At 39.6% G+C, this 15127-nt stretch overlaps 1 protein-coding gene across 10 annotated transcripts in view; it reads left to right on the plus strand.

The window, feature by feature from the left end:
• The window catches only part of LOC127072762 (early growth response protein 1), a 217822-nt gene that overhangs the window by 20192 nt on the left and 182503 nt on the right, over window positions 1-15127 (plus strand). The window contains exons 3-4 of one of the 10 annotated variants that reach the window (XR_007785579.1): window positions 1888-1960; window positions 3922-3945. The exons of 6 other annotated variants lie outside the window; for them this stretch is intronic. Coding sequence is in view for 1 of the 4 variants with exons in the window: in XM_051013455.1 (XP_050869412.1) it covers window positions 1472-1545; window positions 1888-1960 (147 nt within the window). In the remaining 3 variants the exon portion in view is untranslated. Of the gene's footprint in view, window positions 1-1456; window positions 1546-1887; window positions 1961-2115; window positions 3899-3921; window positions 3946-15127 lie in introns of those variants that run through there. 3 more of the 10 variants (XM_051013455.1, XR_007785580.1, XR_007785583.1) reach the window with 3 other exon arrangements.

Genomic DNA, 15127 nt, shown 5'->3' on the forward strand with positions numbered 1-15127 from the left:
ATTCCGCGTGCGACGTATCAATTAAAAAATTTTAGTTTCTTTTCGTTTTCATCCTTTCGTATAATTTCGAAATACCTTGCGTTTAATTTATCCACGATCATTTTCGAAATGGAAAACTCGAACTCGTTCGTCGAGTCGAGGTAAAGCATCCCGTGTATCGTGTTATTTTCATTGGCATTTCGATCGAGAAAGGGAGAAGAGATTTCTTTTCCGGATCACGCCCATCGTTTTTCCGTAATTCTTTCCGTACGATTTCATTTCCCGCTCATGTACTACGATTCCGAGACGTACGCCCACGGAAATCGAACGACGGCGCAACGTAATGATCGGCTATTATGCTAATCCACCGCGAAGGCGATTCTCGCGCGATGATACTAGCTGCGAATTGTCAGTCGCGCGTACATCGTACTCGTCGCAGTTGTCGCGTCGTTCGTTGTCCCTGGTACGTGCAAGACGCGAATGCAAATCGTTCCGTCTATCTACACACACATACAAATACAAACACCACAACACAACACACACATGTATAAAATTAAGTCAGTCCTTTTTTATTCGATTTTTTCCAGGTTGAAATTCGTCAATTTCTCAAGCGCGCACACGCCGCTTTAAAACACGTATATCAACTTTTTCTTTTTCTAATTAACATCGATATCTATCTATGTTTAACATACAAAGAGAAGTAAAAAAAAAGCAACACGAAAACATCGAATCGATTCGACATCGATCGATGAATCGAAAAAGATCGGATTACTCGTATCGGATTCAAAGTGGTAGAAATTTGGTTCTCCTGCTCTTTTGAGAGTATATAATATTAATAATAATGATAATGAGAATAATAATAATAACAACAACAACAACAACAATAATAATAATAATATAATAATAATGTCCACTATTCGATTATAGACAAATGACACGATCTTAAGAAAGAAAAAAAAAAGAAAGAAGAACAAGAGAGTCAAGAATCATGAATGAAAGCAACGAGCCTCAAGATCGAGCTCTTTCGAGTGGAATAATCACGAGAAAACCGGATCCACGAAAGTAGAAACGAGTTGCGTTATCTAATCTAGCAGCCTAGCTTAGGCTTATTTTCGATAGGTGTATCGACGAAGTCTACGTCTATTGATATTTTTTTGTTCTTTTCTTTGTTTACTTTGCTTTGTTATGTTTTGTTTTGTTTTGTTCCTTCTTTTTTTTTTCTTTTGGATGATGTAAAAGGTGCGTTTTTTTAAAGCTAATAAAACGACGAAGACGGACTCCATCATTGCCTTTGTGTTCGTCGTGTAAAAAAGTTTTCGATGGTGGTGTGAATGTTGATGTGGAGGAGAAGAAAAAGAGAGAGAAAAAGGAGGAGGAGGAGGAGGAGGAGGAGGAGGAGGTGGAGGTGGACGTGGAGGTAGAGGTAGAGGCAGAAAGTCGCGCGACGTGGCCGTGTGAATCGTTCCTTAATTAATTCTTCGAGCGGACGGTAATGGGCCGAGCGAAGTACGCGCGCGTAGGTGGCTGGCTGCGGGTTTCTTCATCGCTCGCAGGTGTTGCCTTCGTGTAATGAACGACCGATTGGCTTTCGACGATATTTTATCCGTCCTCTTCTTTTCCCTTTTCTTTTATTTTTCTATCTCTCTGTCTCCTTCTTTTATTCTCCTGCTCCTCCCCCTTCTCGCGACGATCGACCTTCTCGTTTTTTTCTCCCTTTTGTTTTTTGTTTTGTTTGCCGTTATAAAATTTCTCATGAAGCTCTAATTCCTAAAGGAATACAATCGGAACGATTATTAAATTCAAAGTGCATAATTATGATACTATACGTAAAGTACATTGAAATATACCAAGTGGTATGTATCGATGAATATTAAAGTTCACAGTTGGATTATTTTTCTTTTTTAAAAGGAGAAACACCCCAGTGGACGCCACGAATATTGGTTTTACGTGTACACCTAACGTGGATCGGAGAAAGTACAAGGTAATGCGATAAATATACACATGGCTCGAAGGAGGATAGTAGCGATTAATCGTCTTGTGAAGCGTTATGCGTTCCGTGGGTGTATGTGTGAAAATACGAAGTAGTCTCTCTCTCCCTCACCCTCTCTCTTTTTCTTTTTTTTTTTCTGTGGATAGCAATGGCGCTAATGGAGCTCGCGCAGGGGTTGTTTGTCGGCCTTGACCGTGAATTCATCCCTCTTTAACGAACGATGTGCAAAGGAGAAAGAAGAGAGAAAGAGAGAGAGAGGTAGAGAAAAAGAGAGAGAGAGAAGGGGAGAATCTGGTTGGTTGGGTCTAACGGCAAGATGCACACCGAGGCTATCTCGTCTCGTCGCTTTCCCTCTGGAAATCAATATTACTCTCTCACGTACCACCAGCAAAGCCAGGGCTTGTTTCCCTCCTTTCTCTTCTTCTATCCTCTTCTTCCCTTCGTATGCTAGAGAACTCTCTCTCTCTCTCTCTCTCTCTCTCGCTCGTTCAGGACACAAGCTCAATGCAGTTTTTTTTTATTTCTATGTTTTTTTTCTTCTTTCTCACAATGTATATAACAACGTATAGATATGTGTACGCGATATAAATTCGATATTCGATTCTCTCGTTATCATCGTGCGAAGGCGAAAGCGAGTTTCGTTGAGAACAATCGCTTTAAATCAAAACGTTTGATTCACTCGTATGATAATTTATTTATGACGATTGTTATTTTTTATTTCCCCCCCCCCTTTTTTTTATTTTTCTATCGGTTTAAAAGAAATCGTTCGGTGTTCTTTGCTACACATTATTTCTACGAAGAACAATACTTTATTTTTCTGAACGTATGAGATATTTATTGCCATCGAATGGTAATGTTTTCTCTCTGCCATCTTTTTTTTTTGTTCTTAATATCTTTTTATTATTTATTTGTAAATAAGTACGTAAGAGATGTCACGGTGATTTTTAATCTCACTTTAACGTCGTTTCTATGAGAGTAATATTTTGTTTTTCGAACGTATGAAATATTTACAGCTATCAAAGACGATGTGCTTTCTCTCTTTCTTTTTATCTTATACACACACACGCGCGCGTACACTCTGCATGCACACCACACTGTCTTTTGTACGAAAGCACGCGCGCTGGCACGAAGGAACAATGAGATTCGTGAAATTTATGCCTTGTGTTCTCAAACGAACGAACGAACGAACGAACGAACGAACGAACCTTCGGGTACGGGCGCGTGCTTCGAGATAAAAGTGAAGAAAAAGGGAGGGTAAGAAGGAGAGGAAAAAGAGTTATAGGAAAACGATATCCACCGGTTGAGAGTCGTAACCCGTTGCCGCTTACAACGTCTCTCGCGTACGGTCGTACGTATCTGTCGGCGGTTTATGTTCGCGACGCATGTAATACTCCCACTAACTCGAGCTAGATTTAACAGAGTAATTAACGCCCACACGTACATTTAGCTGCCAAGCGCGATTGACTTTGCTCTTTCTTTCTCTTACTCTCTCTCTCTCTTTTTCGCTTTCTACGAACACGAAGTTCGACACACGTATCGAATGTCTCGTAAAACTGATTTCTTTCGATGAGTATAAATATTATTTAAAGAGAGACAAAAAGAAATTTGTACATACATTTAAGATATTACTTGTCCGATGTCAAAAAGTCGTTATTTGGAGTAATTGATGATGATTTACGTTGTTCCAATTTACTCCGATAAAACGAGCGTGTTTCGTTTTTATTTTTCTAAACATATTCGTGCTTTCAACGACGATTTCATGTGTAATGATAAGGGGAAAAAATTACCAGAATAATCGCCGTTAATTATTAAATGAAATTAGCTATGAAATTTTCTTGTATTATTTTTTTTATGGGCTTTTTTTTCCTTTTTCTCCGTTAGAAATACATCGAGAAAAGTTTTCAGAAAATGAGAAACTACTTATCCTGTACCATCCCTGAATGTTTATATAGGTCAGGAGGGGCGCGTGGCGTCTATCGATAGGCCCTGGAGGGTTCGAGTTCAAGGTCGCGCATCTCGTTTTAGAGTCTGCGCAGTGCAGACGGACGACCGACCCGATGGTGGTTCGAGTCCCTTCGAGATAAATCACACACGTTCGGTATGTTCTCGACGAAGAGATAAAAACGGGATCATTTCTAAAGAGTAGCGAGTAACTAACTTTCGGAATTCTTCTTCGAAAAGGAAATGTCAACGATACAAATGTCCAATTGACATGTCTTGGATAGTATATAAAACATAGATAGTATATAAAATCGAAGCCATATAACAAAGTATTACCAAAAATAATATTCTCCTTCGAATGATGGTATTTACGATGCCATAATATAGAATAATACTTTCAGCATTTCTTTCCTTTTTCTCGTCTATTTCCTTCTCCTTCTTCACTCGCTCCTACTAGACTAACTCGATACTTTCTACGTCCTCACTCCGTTCCTCCCTCTCTATCTCCTCCTCTCCTCCTCTCTCTCCCTCCATCTTTCGCGGTTATTCGCTTCCGTAACGGCCGTTGAACGATCGCTGGCGCTAGGAAAACGATCATTCTCTATGGTCGAACAGGTAGCTGGGTTGGGCCAGGTCGTTAAGTAGGTGTACATACCTGCCGCAATCGCGGAGTCGCCAAAGAGCCTGGCTACTGGAGTTAACGAGTCTTCTCCGTGCTTTTCTCCTCTCTGATCTTCTTCTTCCTCTTCTTCTTCTTCTGAATGTTCTTTCTCCTCATCTCTTTTTCATCTTCTTTTTCTGATCCTTCTTTCACTGCAGCAGAGTGTAGGTTCGCGAACAGGTATCCAGGCTTGTCTTCTTCTTCTTCTTCTTCTTCTTCTTCTTCTTCTTCTTCTTCTTCTTCTTCTTCTTCTTCTTCTTCTTCATCGCCGTGTGGGCAGATAGATGCAAGAGGAAATGCATCGAGATATCGATATCCAACCACGCGCCTCCAGCCGAAGATGAGGAACGTCCACCTTGTCCCGTGCTCTCGTATTCGCGGCTCGTATATACACACAGGAGTCCTCTCTTATCTCCGATCGGATCTCGTCGTCTTGCTCTTAAAGCGACCGGCCGTTTGACGTCTCTCGACGGTCTTCCTTCAGTGGTGCTCAAAATGATTGCGAGATTTCAATGAGAAGGAAAGAGAGAGATAGACTGAGACGAGAGAGAGAGGAGAGAGAGAGAGAGGAGAGGAGAAAAAGAGAGAAGAGAAATCGAACGTCCTTTCCTGTTTTTATTTTTATTTTTTCGCGTAAACATTCTTAGCCTCTAGGTGTCTTTACTTCATTATCCTATCGCGATCGACCGAATTGAGACCGTCGTTAAATATGTGTACCTATCTATCCATCTATGCATACCCTATGTATTATACTTCGTTTAACTCGCTCCTTTTTAAATTGCGGTTACTTTTTGCGGCTTTAACGAGAGAAGCTACCACTTCATCATCGAGATTACTCCTGGATGAATTTATTCTCGTTAACATCAGCGTACTAGTGCTCTCTGTGTAATTTGTTATTATTTTTCTTTTCTAATACGTAAGAAAGGATTCACAATTTACCTTTAGCAGAGGAAGGGCATCGTCTCGTTAACACCGATAGATATTTATTTGCCCGTTTAATACTAATAATAATTAATAGGATTACAAGGTAATCGTTTGCTATATCCATATCCAAAGTCATCGATAATAACTATTATTAATTTAATGATCGATCGTTAAAACGAATGATTCGTACGTTGAGAGTAGTAGTCTGAAGAAGGGGAAAAAGAACGGCAAGAAATGTCTGTTCTTTCCTGGTCCTTCTCAAGGACGTCGATCACTAACGGTAATCTAGATTTCGAAGAAGCAGAAGAAGAAGAAGAAGCAAGTGACGCTAATTCGAGCGTACGTTCGCTGTTATTTTAAAAATATACTCCTACTGAAAGGTGTCAAGGGGAGTAGGGTTTATCTGGACGATTGAAAAACGCATCGAATCGCCAAGAAAACTTGGCAAACTAGTTTGTCCGTATAGCCGAATGAAAATTACATTAAAATTTATATAGAATTATCAATCCCCATGTCGTAAAAAATTATCGAGGGAAGAAGAAAAGGATTAATTACAAAGAAGAGAAGAGAAAAACAAAAAATATACAAAATAAGAAGATTATTTAAGTACTTGGAAAATGATCTAACTTACCCTTCCGATAAAAAAAGATCGAAGAATGGCGTCGTCGAAGGTGAAAGGCAGGTTTCGATTTTGGTGTCGCTAGGATCGATCGAAGTTTGGTTTGTACACCTGTTGCCGGCTTCGTGGACCAACGTAAGCTCCCTCCTTGGCGGCTCTTTCTCCTCATTTGTAGACACACCGGCCCTCCCACCTTCGTCTTATTTGTACATGCAGGTATCCTAACGGCTTACGCTCTCTCGTTTGCTCTGTCTCTGTCTCTTTCTCTTTCTCTTACTCACGCATACTCTTTCTCCTTCCTTCGCCTTCTCCGACAGTAATAAATTCTCTGCCGTGTCTCCTTCTCTTCTTTTTATTCTCTCTCTCTCTTTTTTTCTCTCTCTCTTTCTTTCTCTCTTCGCCTTCTTTCTTCTCTTCCTTCGACTTTTCTTCGTCTTGTGGTCCGCATTCGCGTTATTCCATTGTGTACTCGCTTGTTTAAAAAAGAAAAAAAAAAAACAAGATAAAGAATGAATCCGGTCGTTTGCACTTCGGGAGCAGTTCTTTTTTTTCTCTCACTATCTTTGTTTCCTTTTCTTTTTCTTTTCTTCTTATTCGTTGTTCCGTTGTGTCTTTTTCCAAGCACGAAGTACTGTCAATGGGTGTGAATTGGACTCGACCGCGTGGAACGATATAAATTTCTCTTGTTTCTTGTAGCTTCCGAATGCCTCGCAGTATTATAACAAATTTTACATAAATCGATACGTCCACTTGACGTCTGTTGTAATCCTCATCATAGTAAAATATATATAATGGAATATTTATTGATTCACGATTTCTATGAATCACGATTACAATCTTTTTCGCAATTACATATATTACCAATGTTTCCGATAAAATAGAAAAGAAGTAAACTCAGTTTCCCTTTAGTTTTGTACACTTATGTGTACAAATGCGAATTATTTTTCTTTTTTTCTCTCTTCTTCTAGCTTTTAGCACAAAGGTTCAAAGGTGCATCGATTTAGATGTTAATTGCGCGACGCCTGAATAATCGCGCAGAGTTGACCGTTAACCGAGTGCGCCTGTAAAAAATGCCAACAGTCATCGACCCGTCAAGCTTGATTGAAAATTTCTACTTTGTATACTTTTATTATCAACAAAATCTTTTCAATGTTTGTTAGTAATAAAATGTTACAGTAAAGCAGTAAATGCAATCAGTAAGTGTATATACTACATATGAATTTATATATGAATTTATATATGAATTATAAATTTATGTACGTATGTATAACATTGTAAGCAGGATATATACTAGGAAAACGATGAGAGTTTGAAAAAAGTCGAAAATGTGGTAAAAATTCGTCGGATTATTTCACGCTTGATTACGTGCCACTAATGACATTCGTAAGTAACTTCTTTCTCTCTTTCTCTCATTCTTTTTTCTTCTCTTCTTTTCTTTCTTTCTCACTTTTGAGTCGTTCATGGTATTTCGAGCGAAATTTACTTCTTCCTCACGCAATGTGCCTCGTCGTTGGTGTTCATCTTTTCTCTTTCTCTACTTTTCCTTTTTCTTCTTCTTCTTCTTCTTCTTCTTCTTCTTCTTCTTTCTTCTTTTCTTCTTCTTTTCATCGTACTCGTCTAAACGAGGGAACCACCTGCTGCGTTATCGACACGTGTAGAATTCTACTCGTTCAATCGTATCCTAACTCATTTAAGATGAAAAAAGAAAAATATTTTTTCCATTTGCTTATCCATGAACATACTTCACAAATCACGTTCCGTTACGAGCAAACTTTCATAAATGTTTCCGGCAAAAAACGATTACACTCGGTTTGTTTCTTAACACTTTAGATAGTTAGTCGATAATTAATAATCACTTGCATAGGAAGTAAATATGTTCGAGGAATGGTTATTGCTTGTTAACTAAATCGTTAGTTTATGCTTAGAAATATTTAATATTATTCAATCAATTGAATAAAAGTTTTCGTCTCGTATTACAAATTATGGATATATACGCAAAGAAAAGGAAGAAGAGAAGAATAAAAAGATGATCATGTCCATGATTGTTTCAAAACTTAATTTACAATCATTCTTTGTGTTGTTGGCTGGCCAACAAAGTAAGCTAGTAATATTCGTGAAAATCTTAAAAAAATTTGTTTCAAACCTCGACGAGGAAAATCGGATTGTTATAAAGAATCTTCGATAAAAGAAAAGGATGATCATCCGTATGGGCGAAACGAATATAATTGAAAGGAAAATATGGGATACTTTAAATTGTATCTGATACAACTTAATTTATATGGGATTGTAATGTACAATTGTTGATCTCATACAAAGATTATGAAATGTTTTACTACGTGTGATTTAAAGATTTTATTGATGATAATAAAATCAATATGTTTTTGATGAAGCTGTTCTTTTAAAGTGAAGATTAATGTTAAAAATGTTAAAGACCTAAAGACCTAGAGGCTCGTTTAGATAGTCGATATATATTTCCTATAGGATAATCCTATATAGGTAATAAATCCTTTATAGTCTTAAACTTGTCAGACCGCTGTCTGGTAATATAAATATACAAAAATTTCTAACAGCGATATTAATGAAAAGAAAGTTTCTTTTTTTTTTATGGACATCGAAAATCGAATAGACTTTAAATCAGTCAATCTGTCCCGATACAATAGATGCACACTTTTTTTCGAATATTTCTCGAAACAATCTACGAAGGACGTGTTTATTTGGGTGTTAATTTACGATCGACAGTTTTGCGATTTGGTTGAATTTTCTTTTCCTTTTTTTTCCCCAAATCGATCCAAAGAAAAACCAAAGTAAGGGACTTTGCCCTTAGCAGCGATTGGTTTGTCTCCTTACGTCATCGTGACTACCTGCAGTCGGAAAAGAGACTAAAAAAAGACGCACCGCCCCGGGTCCGATGCAAACGAGCGAACTAGGTCGTCCTCCTAAACCCTCGTTGGTTACCGGAACCCTACGAGACCCTTGCCAGAGTCTCTCAACCAATCTTACAAATTTTATTTTTACTTTCCAATCGGTTCGATCGACAGAATATAATCAAGGAAGATCTTGTTGAAATCCTTTGACATCTTTTTCTTTCTTTCAGTCGTTTATCGTTCCTTACAGAAAATACTTTTTTTTCGAATACCCGGACGCCTTCCCACGACCACGTCCTTCCCTTGATAAGAGTTCGTCTTTACGTTGAATTAAACGTAATCTTAAAGGAAGCGGCTAACCCCAGATACGGAAGTTGGTTGCTGCACGAAATCGTAATACCGAACGAACTCATAATAAACTAAATAAACCTCGTCCTGATGTTTCAAGGAAACAATTCGACGTCGAAGGAAATGATTTTCCCAAGTTGGAAAGGACATAAGAAAAATAAGCGAAACGGAAGGGGGAAAGAAAAAAAAAAGACAGAATTTCTTTCGTCAGTTTGTGAATCAAATCGGTTGAGAACCATTATACGGTTCACCTGCCAGCTCGAAACGGTGGCCTGTTAATTACGCGTGGTACGAACCCACGGAGTTAACAGTAGTGATCCGCTATCATCTCCGGTGGTTCGGCTTTTCAAGCGATTCCCTCTTCGAACTCTCCTCGGTCCTCCGCACCTTCGGGAGCATCTTTTACCTTCGAATTCCTGGATTCCTCGGGCCAACGTTTACGACGAAAGTCCATCTAGCCGAGTCGTAGAACCTCGGCTTGTTCCTTTCTTATTGACAGATAAGAACCACTACCATCACCACTACCATTATTATCATCGTTGTCGCCGCCATTGGTGTTTCCTTAGCTCTGACAAAAAGTTAACCGAATTCTCGCATTAACTCTCTAAATCCATCAACTCTCTCTCTCTCTTTCTCTCTCTCTTTCTTGAAAAATTTTCTTTTTCTTCGCTTGATTATACGATTTCTGTTTTCATTAAGCTTCTGCATTTAATTCGTCCTCTAATCGCGGTAAACGTCTGGAACAGTCGAGTAATTAATAATCATTAGTACGATTCTAAGGTAGATGGTTAAAACGACGGAGACATCTTGTTAGATGGATCGATTCCGGTTTCGGCCGTTTGCTCCGAGCAGTATTCACCGTCGTCAACTGGTGCTCACGAGTCTTCTTGAAAGATAGACGCTGCAAACGAGCACGAACTCGTTTCGAGTTAAACGAAGCTCTCGCGAGAATTCTAGAGAGAGTATATCTAGCTAGCTAATAATTCCCGAATAATGTGTACTCGGTGTCCGGCAACTTCTACGAGCTATTCTTTGTTATTGCTTCTTCGTAATGACAGACCAGAGGTTGTCAAGCGACTTTCACGCGAGTCTTGCTTGAATATAAATACACGCACATACGTACACGCGCGCGCATACACACACACACACACACACTGACACAAAGTATTTTTCTATGCGTATATTCAATCATTAAATTCAGAAATTTACAAATTCATGACCAATGTAAAACAAATCTCAAAGAAAAAAAGAAAAAAGAAGAAAAGAAAAGAAAAAAAAGAAAAGAAAAGAAAAGAAGAAAAAAGAAAACGAAGAGATTCGTTTCAACTTAGAAATGAAATAGATCAGTAAAATTGACGACATGGATTTGAGCGTCACTGTTGCGAGTTACACGAGTACTTACGCTCGACTTCGGAAACGCGTTTTCGCGTTTTAAAGGATGTTGCGAGGGGGCGGTGGAATAAGAAAGAGGAGAAAAGCGGCGGCGGCGGTGGCGGTGGAGGGGTGTACCTGTTCTTCTAGGTTTAATGCATCCGTTTCGACGACTTTACGATCGGCCGGGGAGGTCGTCGACGTCTCTTCCTCGAAAATAGAACGTCGTTCTTCGGGACATTGTCGCATCACAGCGTTCATGCAAGCGTGCCGGGAGTACGAGAGAGATGAAGAAGATAAAGAGAGAGAGAGAGAGAGGGAGAGAGAGAGAGAGAGAGAGAGAGAGAGAGAGAGAGAGAGAGAGAGAGAGAGAGAGAGAGAGAGGAAACCGCGAAACGAAGAAAGACGTCGCGAGGAAAAAGAAGAGAAACTTGCGTGCTCGGCAGAAAGACGGAGAAAGCCGCGAACGGAATGGCAGTGAGTGATTTAGAAAGCGATGTCCGCCAACGCTTGACTATGACTGAGTGAGTGAGTAAGAGACAGAGAGAGAGAGAGAGAGAGAGAAATAGTCAAAAGCGTATGTCGTACATACATCGATTTCCGAGATGAAGCTTTCCGTATCCTACGCATCGGTATCCTTCTTCATGTCGGAGAAAAGGCAGAATCAGAGAGCGAGAGAGAGAGAGAGAGAGAGAGAGAGAGAGAGAGAGAGAGAGAGAGAGAGAGAGAGAGAGAGAGAGAGAGAGAGAGAGAGAGAGAGAGAGAGAGAGAGAGAGAGAGAGAAGAGCCGTTAGGAGCCCTCAGGCCACCCTTTTTTTTCTTCCTCTTCTTCCGAGATGTCGCAGAGACCGCAACTCCCACGAGACCGTTTACGATCTTCCTCGCCTTTAAGTTCTCTTCACGCAAGACCACCTTTCATGATTCTTTTTATATTGTTTTAGACCCTTACGAGAAAAGCTTATTTTCGTAGGAAATTTTCTGGTATGTAGAATATCTATTTATCTGTTATGTTATCTCTTATTATTTTTGTTCGAAATCAACGTTTGATATTATTATTATTATTATTATTATTATTGTTATTGGTATTAGTATTATTTATCTTTTTTTTTTTCAATTCGTTTCGATTAGAATCGTATGCTTTTACTTATGATATATAGCAGCAGCAGTAGCAGCTCGTTATTATTTAATTTTAATAACGATGAGTAGGATGACCGGTGACCGTGTGAAAACAGCTTAAGTTCCTTTAGACATACCAAAGTGGAGGCGTTCGGACCTTTAAAATACGAGAAGATCGACGCTAATGCTTTTGGTTTGTCTTCAGGGACAGCATGGAATCCCGATGGAACGCGAGTCCCTCATTTGCGCTTTCGTATAACTCGTTACTATGAACGAATCCTTCAAGGACTTCCTTGGCCGCATCAAATTCCATTTCGTTATGGGTTCCGACGAACACGCTCATTCTTTCCCATTTTCGAAATCTTTCTCTTTCAAAATAGAAAGGAACATCTAATCTCTTTTTTATCACAATGAAGAAAGAGAAAACGAAAAAGTTTCTTCATTTTCGTATAGGGTGTCCCACGTAAAATATTACAATCTGTATACATACATATATATCGAAACATATCAGAAATAAAAATATATATTTCTAAAAGGAAATAATATAATGTTCTCATTTGTTAATTAAAGGTCCGTAGAAATTAATTCTTTTTGCTTTTTTTTTTTTTTTTGATTTACGATCGACGCCTGTAAAATCGATAGCTCTAATGACCTCGACAAGAATATTTTGTAATGCCTCATACGGGCCATCTCGTATAATTCATTTTTGTCTTTTTACTTTTTCTTTTTTCTTTTTCTATCTTTCTCCAAACACTTTGCGTATTTCATCGAGATCTTCGTAGATCTCTTCGATCGGTTGTTTATAGCGTGATGATGATGGGCCAAGAAAGAGAGAGAGATAGCACGGTGAAAATAGGTAGACGACGTCGCGTGGGGTCTGTTGTTCCAAAGAAGAACTCGTCGAAATGGCCGCGATATCTTGCGATATACCTTATGAAAGCACATAACATAATAATGTGCAGACTTTATGGGTCGATTATCGGCGCGGGAGTCGGTGAGATCCCATTAAACGTGGCTCTAAGCTTCTCTCGCTCTTAGGTGCCTCAGCGTGTGGCACCTGTCCGCCTCTGAATCAGTTCTCTTCTTTCCGAGGATCGTGACGCTTCTACTACCTGAAACTGCTAGCTGACACTCTCTTACCTTGTCTCATCTTCTTTCTATCATCTTGAATAAAAATGAGATTTGCCAGGAAAAGAATCGTCGTTCTCTCTTAATTAAAATTAATTTTTTATTAACTTTTCTTCTTAACTTCGTCGTTTAAAAATAATTTACTCGTCTTTAGATTTATTTTTAATTCAATTTTATTCCGTGAAAACTTTCGACTTTAATTTCAAATAAAATGAAATTTACTTTCACCGGTAATCGGAAGATCTTTGATTTGAATAGAAAATAATCGATATGGTTGATCGATTTGAAACACTGATTCTTTCTTATCTATCTTGGAACTTTCGTATTTCATACTATATCAACTTCGAATGACATGATTTCCTAGGAATAAAACGATCACCCAGATACGTTTCGCACGAGCGATTCATCGCATCTATCATGGGTAAGCTCACGTCTGAACGATAGACCGTAACAAAGTGATAATAATCGGTTTCGATAATGATGCATGCTGTGTGCGGTGATAGTCTGTGGTTCTGCCGCTCGGGTAGCGGTAATTGGGGAAAAGAAGAAATATTATTGGTGCGGATACACGAAAGGAAGAAAAAGAGAGAAAGAGTGAAATGCAGTGAACTTGTCGAGAACCATCTCGAGCTTTTATTGGTATTCTCTTATTACATAGTAATAGTGTAACGCCATAATATTTAGACTATGCTTAACTGAATACGTCTATACTGGAGCAACGAAAACTTAATGAGATACGTACTTCGAGTTTAATTTGTTGCATCGTGCTCTACCGTTTCTTTTGCGTCTCTCTCTCTCTCTCTCTTTCTCTCTCTTTTCACGTAATGACTTCCACATCGAGATGAGTTCCTCCAGAATTCTTGGCGATTCAACCGGAGATGAAAGCGGTGCATTTTGCGAAGTAATAAATCGTCCGCATTAACGAGCCACTGCCGCCTCCTCTGCTGTTGCTGCTGCTGCTGCGTTACTGCGTTATTGCTGCTGCACTGGTGCTGGTGCTGATGCTGGTTCTGGTGCTGGTGCTGGTGCTGGTGCTGGTCTGGTGCTGGTGCTGGTGCTGGTGCTGCTACGAAGAGTCGCATAAAAAAGATAAAAAGAGAAAGAAGAGAAAAGAAGGAGAAGGAGGAAGAGATATGAGATGAAAGTCGGTGAACCGAGTCGATAATTAGCCTTTACGTTTTTAACATCTTATCGCCGGAGATCTACCGGATAAAGAATTATTCTGTCGACGACGGGCGCGCGCGCGCGCGTGCGCGTGTCTCGAGTTCTCGCCGTTATTATTTATTAACTCCAGCATATCTTTGTCATGACGCTCTACTAGAGCCAGGTCTCCACCGGGGCAACCCAGACGCAACGCGATCGTTAAAAGAGTCGCATCTTTTCCAGCGCGATTATCGTACTTGGAAATTCGCCAGGAAGTATCTTCTCTAGTTTCTGATTTTTTTTTCTTTTTTTTCTCTCTCTCTCTCTCTCTCTCTCTCTCGCTCGCTCGCTCTCTCGTTTTTTTTTCTTTTTTAATAGCACCATTTTCGGTGCTGAACGTCGAGTAATTTAATGAATGGAAAGGTTGGTACATATAAAAAGAGTACGCGAGGAGTGGGAGAAAAGTGGGTGACGAAGCGATTTCATAATTAAAACATGTTGATTCGAGTTAATTAAATCGAACTCGGCTGAAATCACGTTCAGCTCGGGACACGTTTTTAAATATGTACTCCTTTGATGTGGGAGCTCCACCCACTCGTCTTCTTATTCTCTCTCTTTCTCTTTCTCTCTCTCTCTCTCTCTCTTTCTCTTTCTCTAGGACGTTCTATCTTTTTTTCTTCGTTGCCGAGCACGACAGCAGTATGATCGAAAAGTCGTCCGCGATAATTAACGAGCTCTACAAGCGGTTGTTATCGCATCGAGATCGTCGGATGAGATCGTATAAAAGGACGGCTGCTGCTTGACTGACTAAGGTCGGCCTTAAGGTCGAACGCGACTTTTCGACCTTAGCGAACCATGCCACTTTAATTTACATCGATCGTGTTCTAATCGTGGAAAAGCTCTTGGGAATCGTTCGATCGTGCTGAATCAAGCGGGACACGCTATTCTTTCTCAGTGTTTCCTTGGGTTACAACTTCCTTTTTTTTGTCCTTCCCTTCCTTCAGCAAGTCCTTTTTTCGTGCGATCTTACGATACGAACGAAA

This window comes from Vespula vulgaris, chromosome 2, assembly GCF_905475345.1.
Source record: "Vespula vulgaris chromosome 2, iyVesVulg1.1, whole genome shotgun sequence".
Classification (NCBI taxonomy): Eukaryota; Metazoa; Arthropoda; class Insecta; order Hymenoptera; family Vespidae; genus Vespula; species Vespula vulgaris.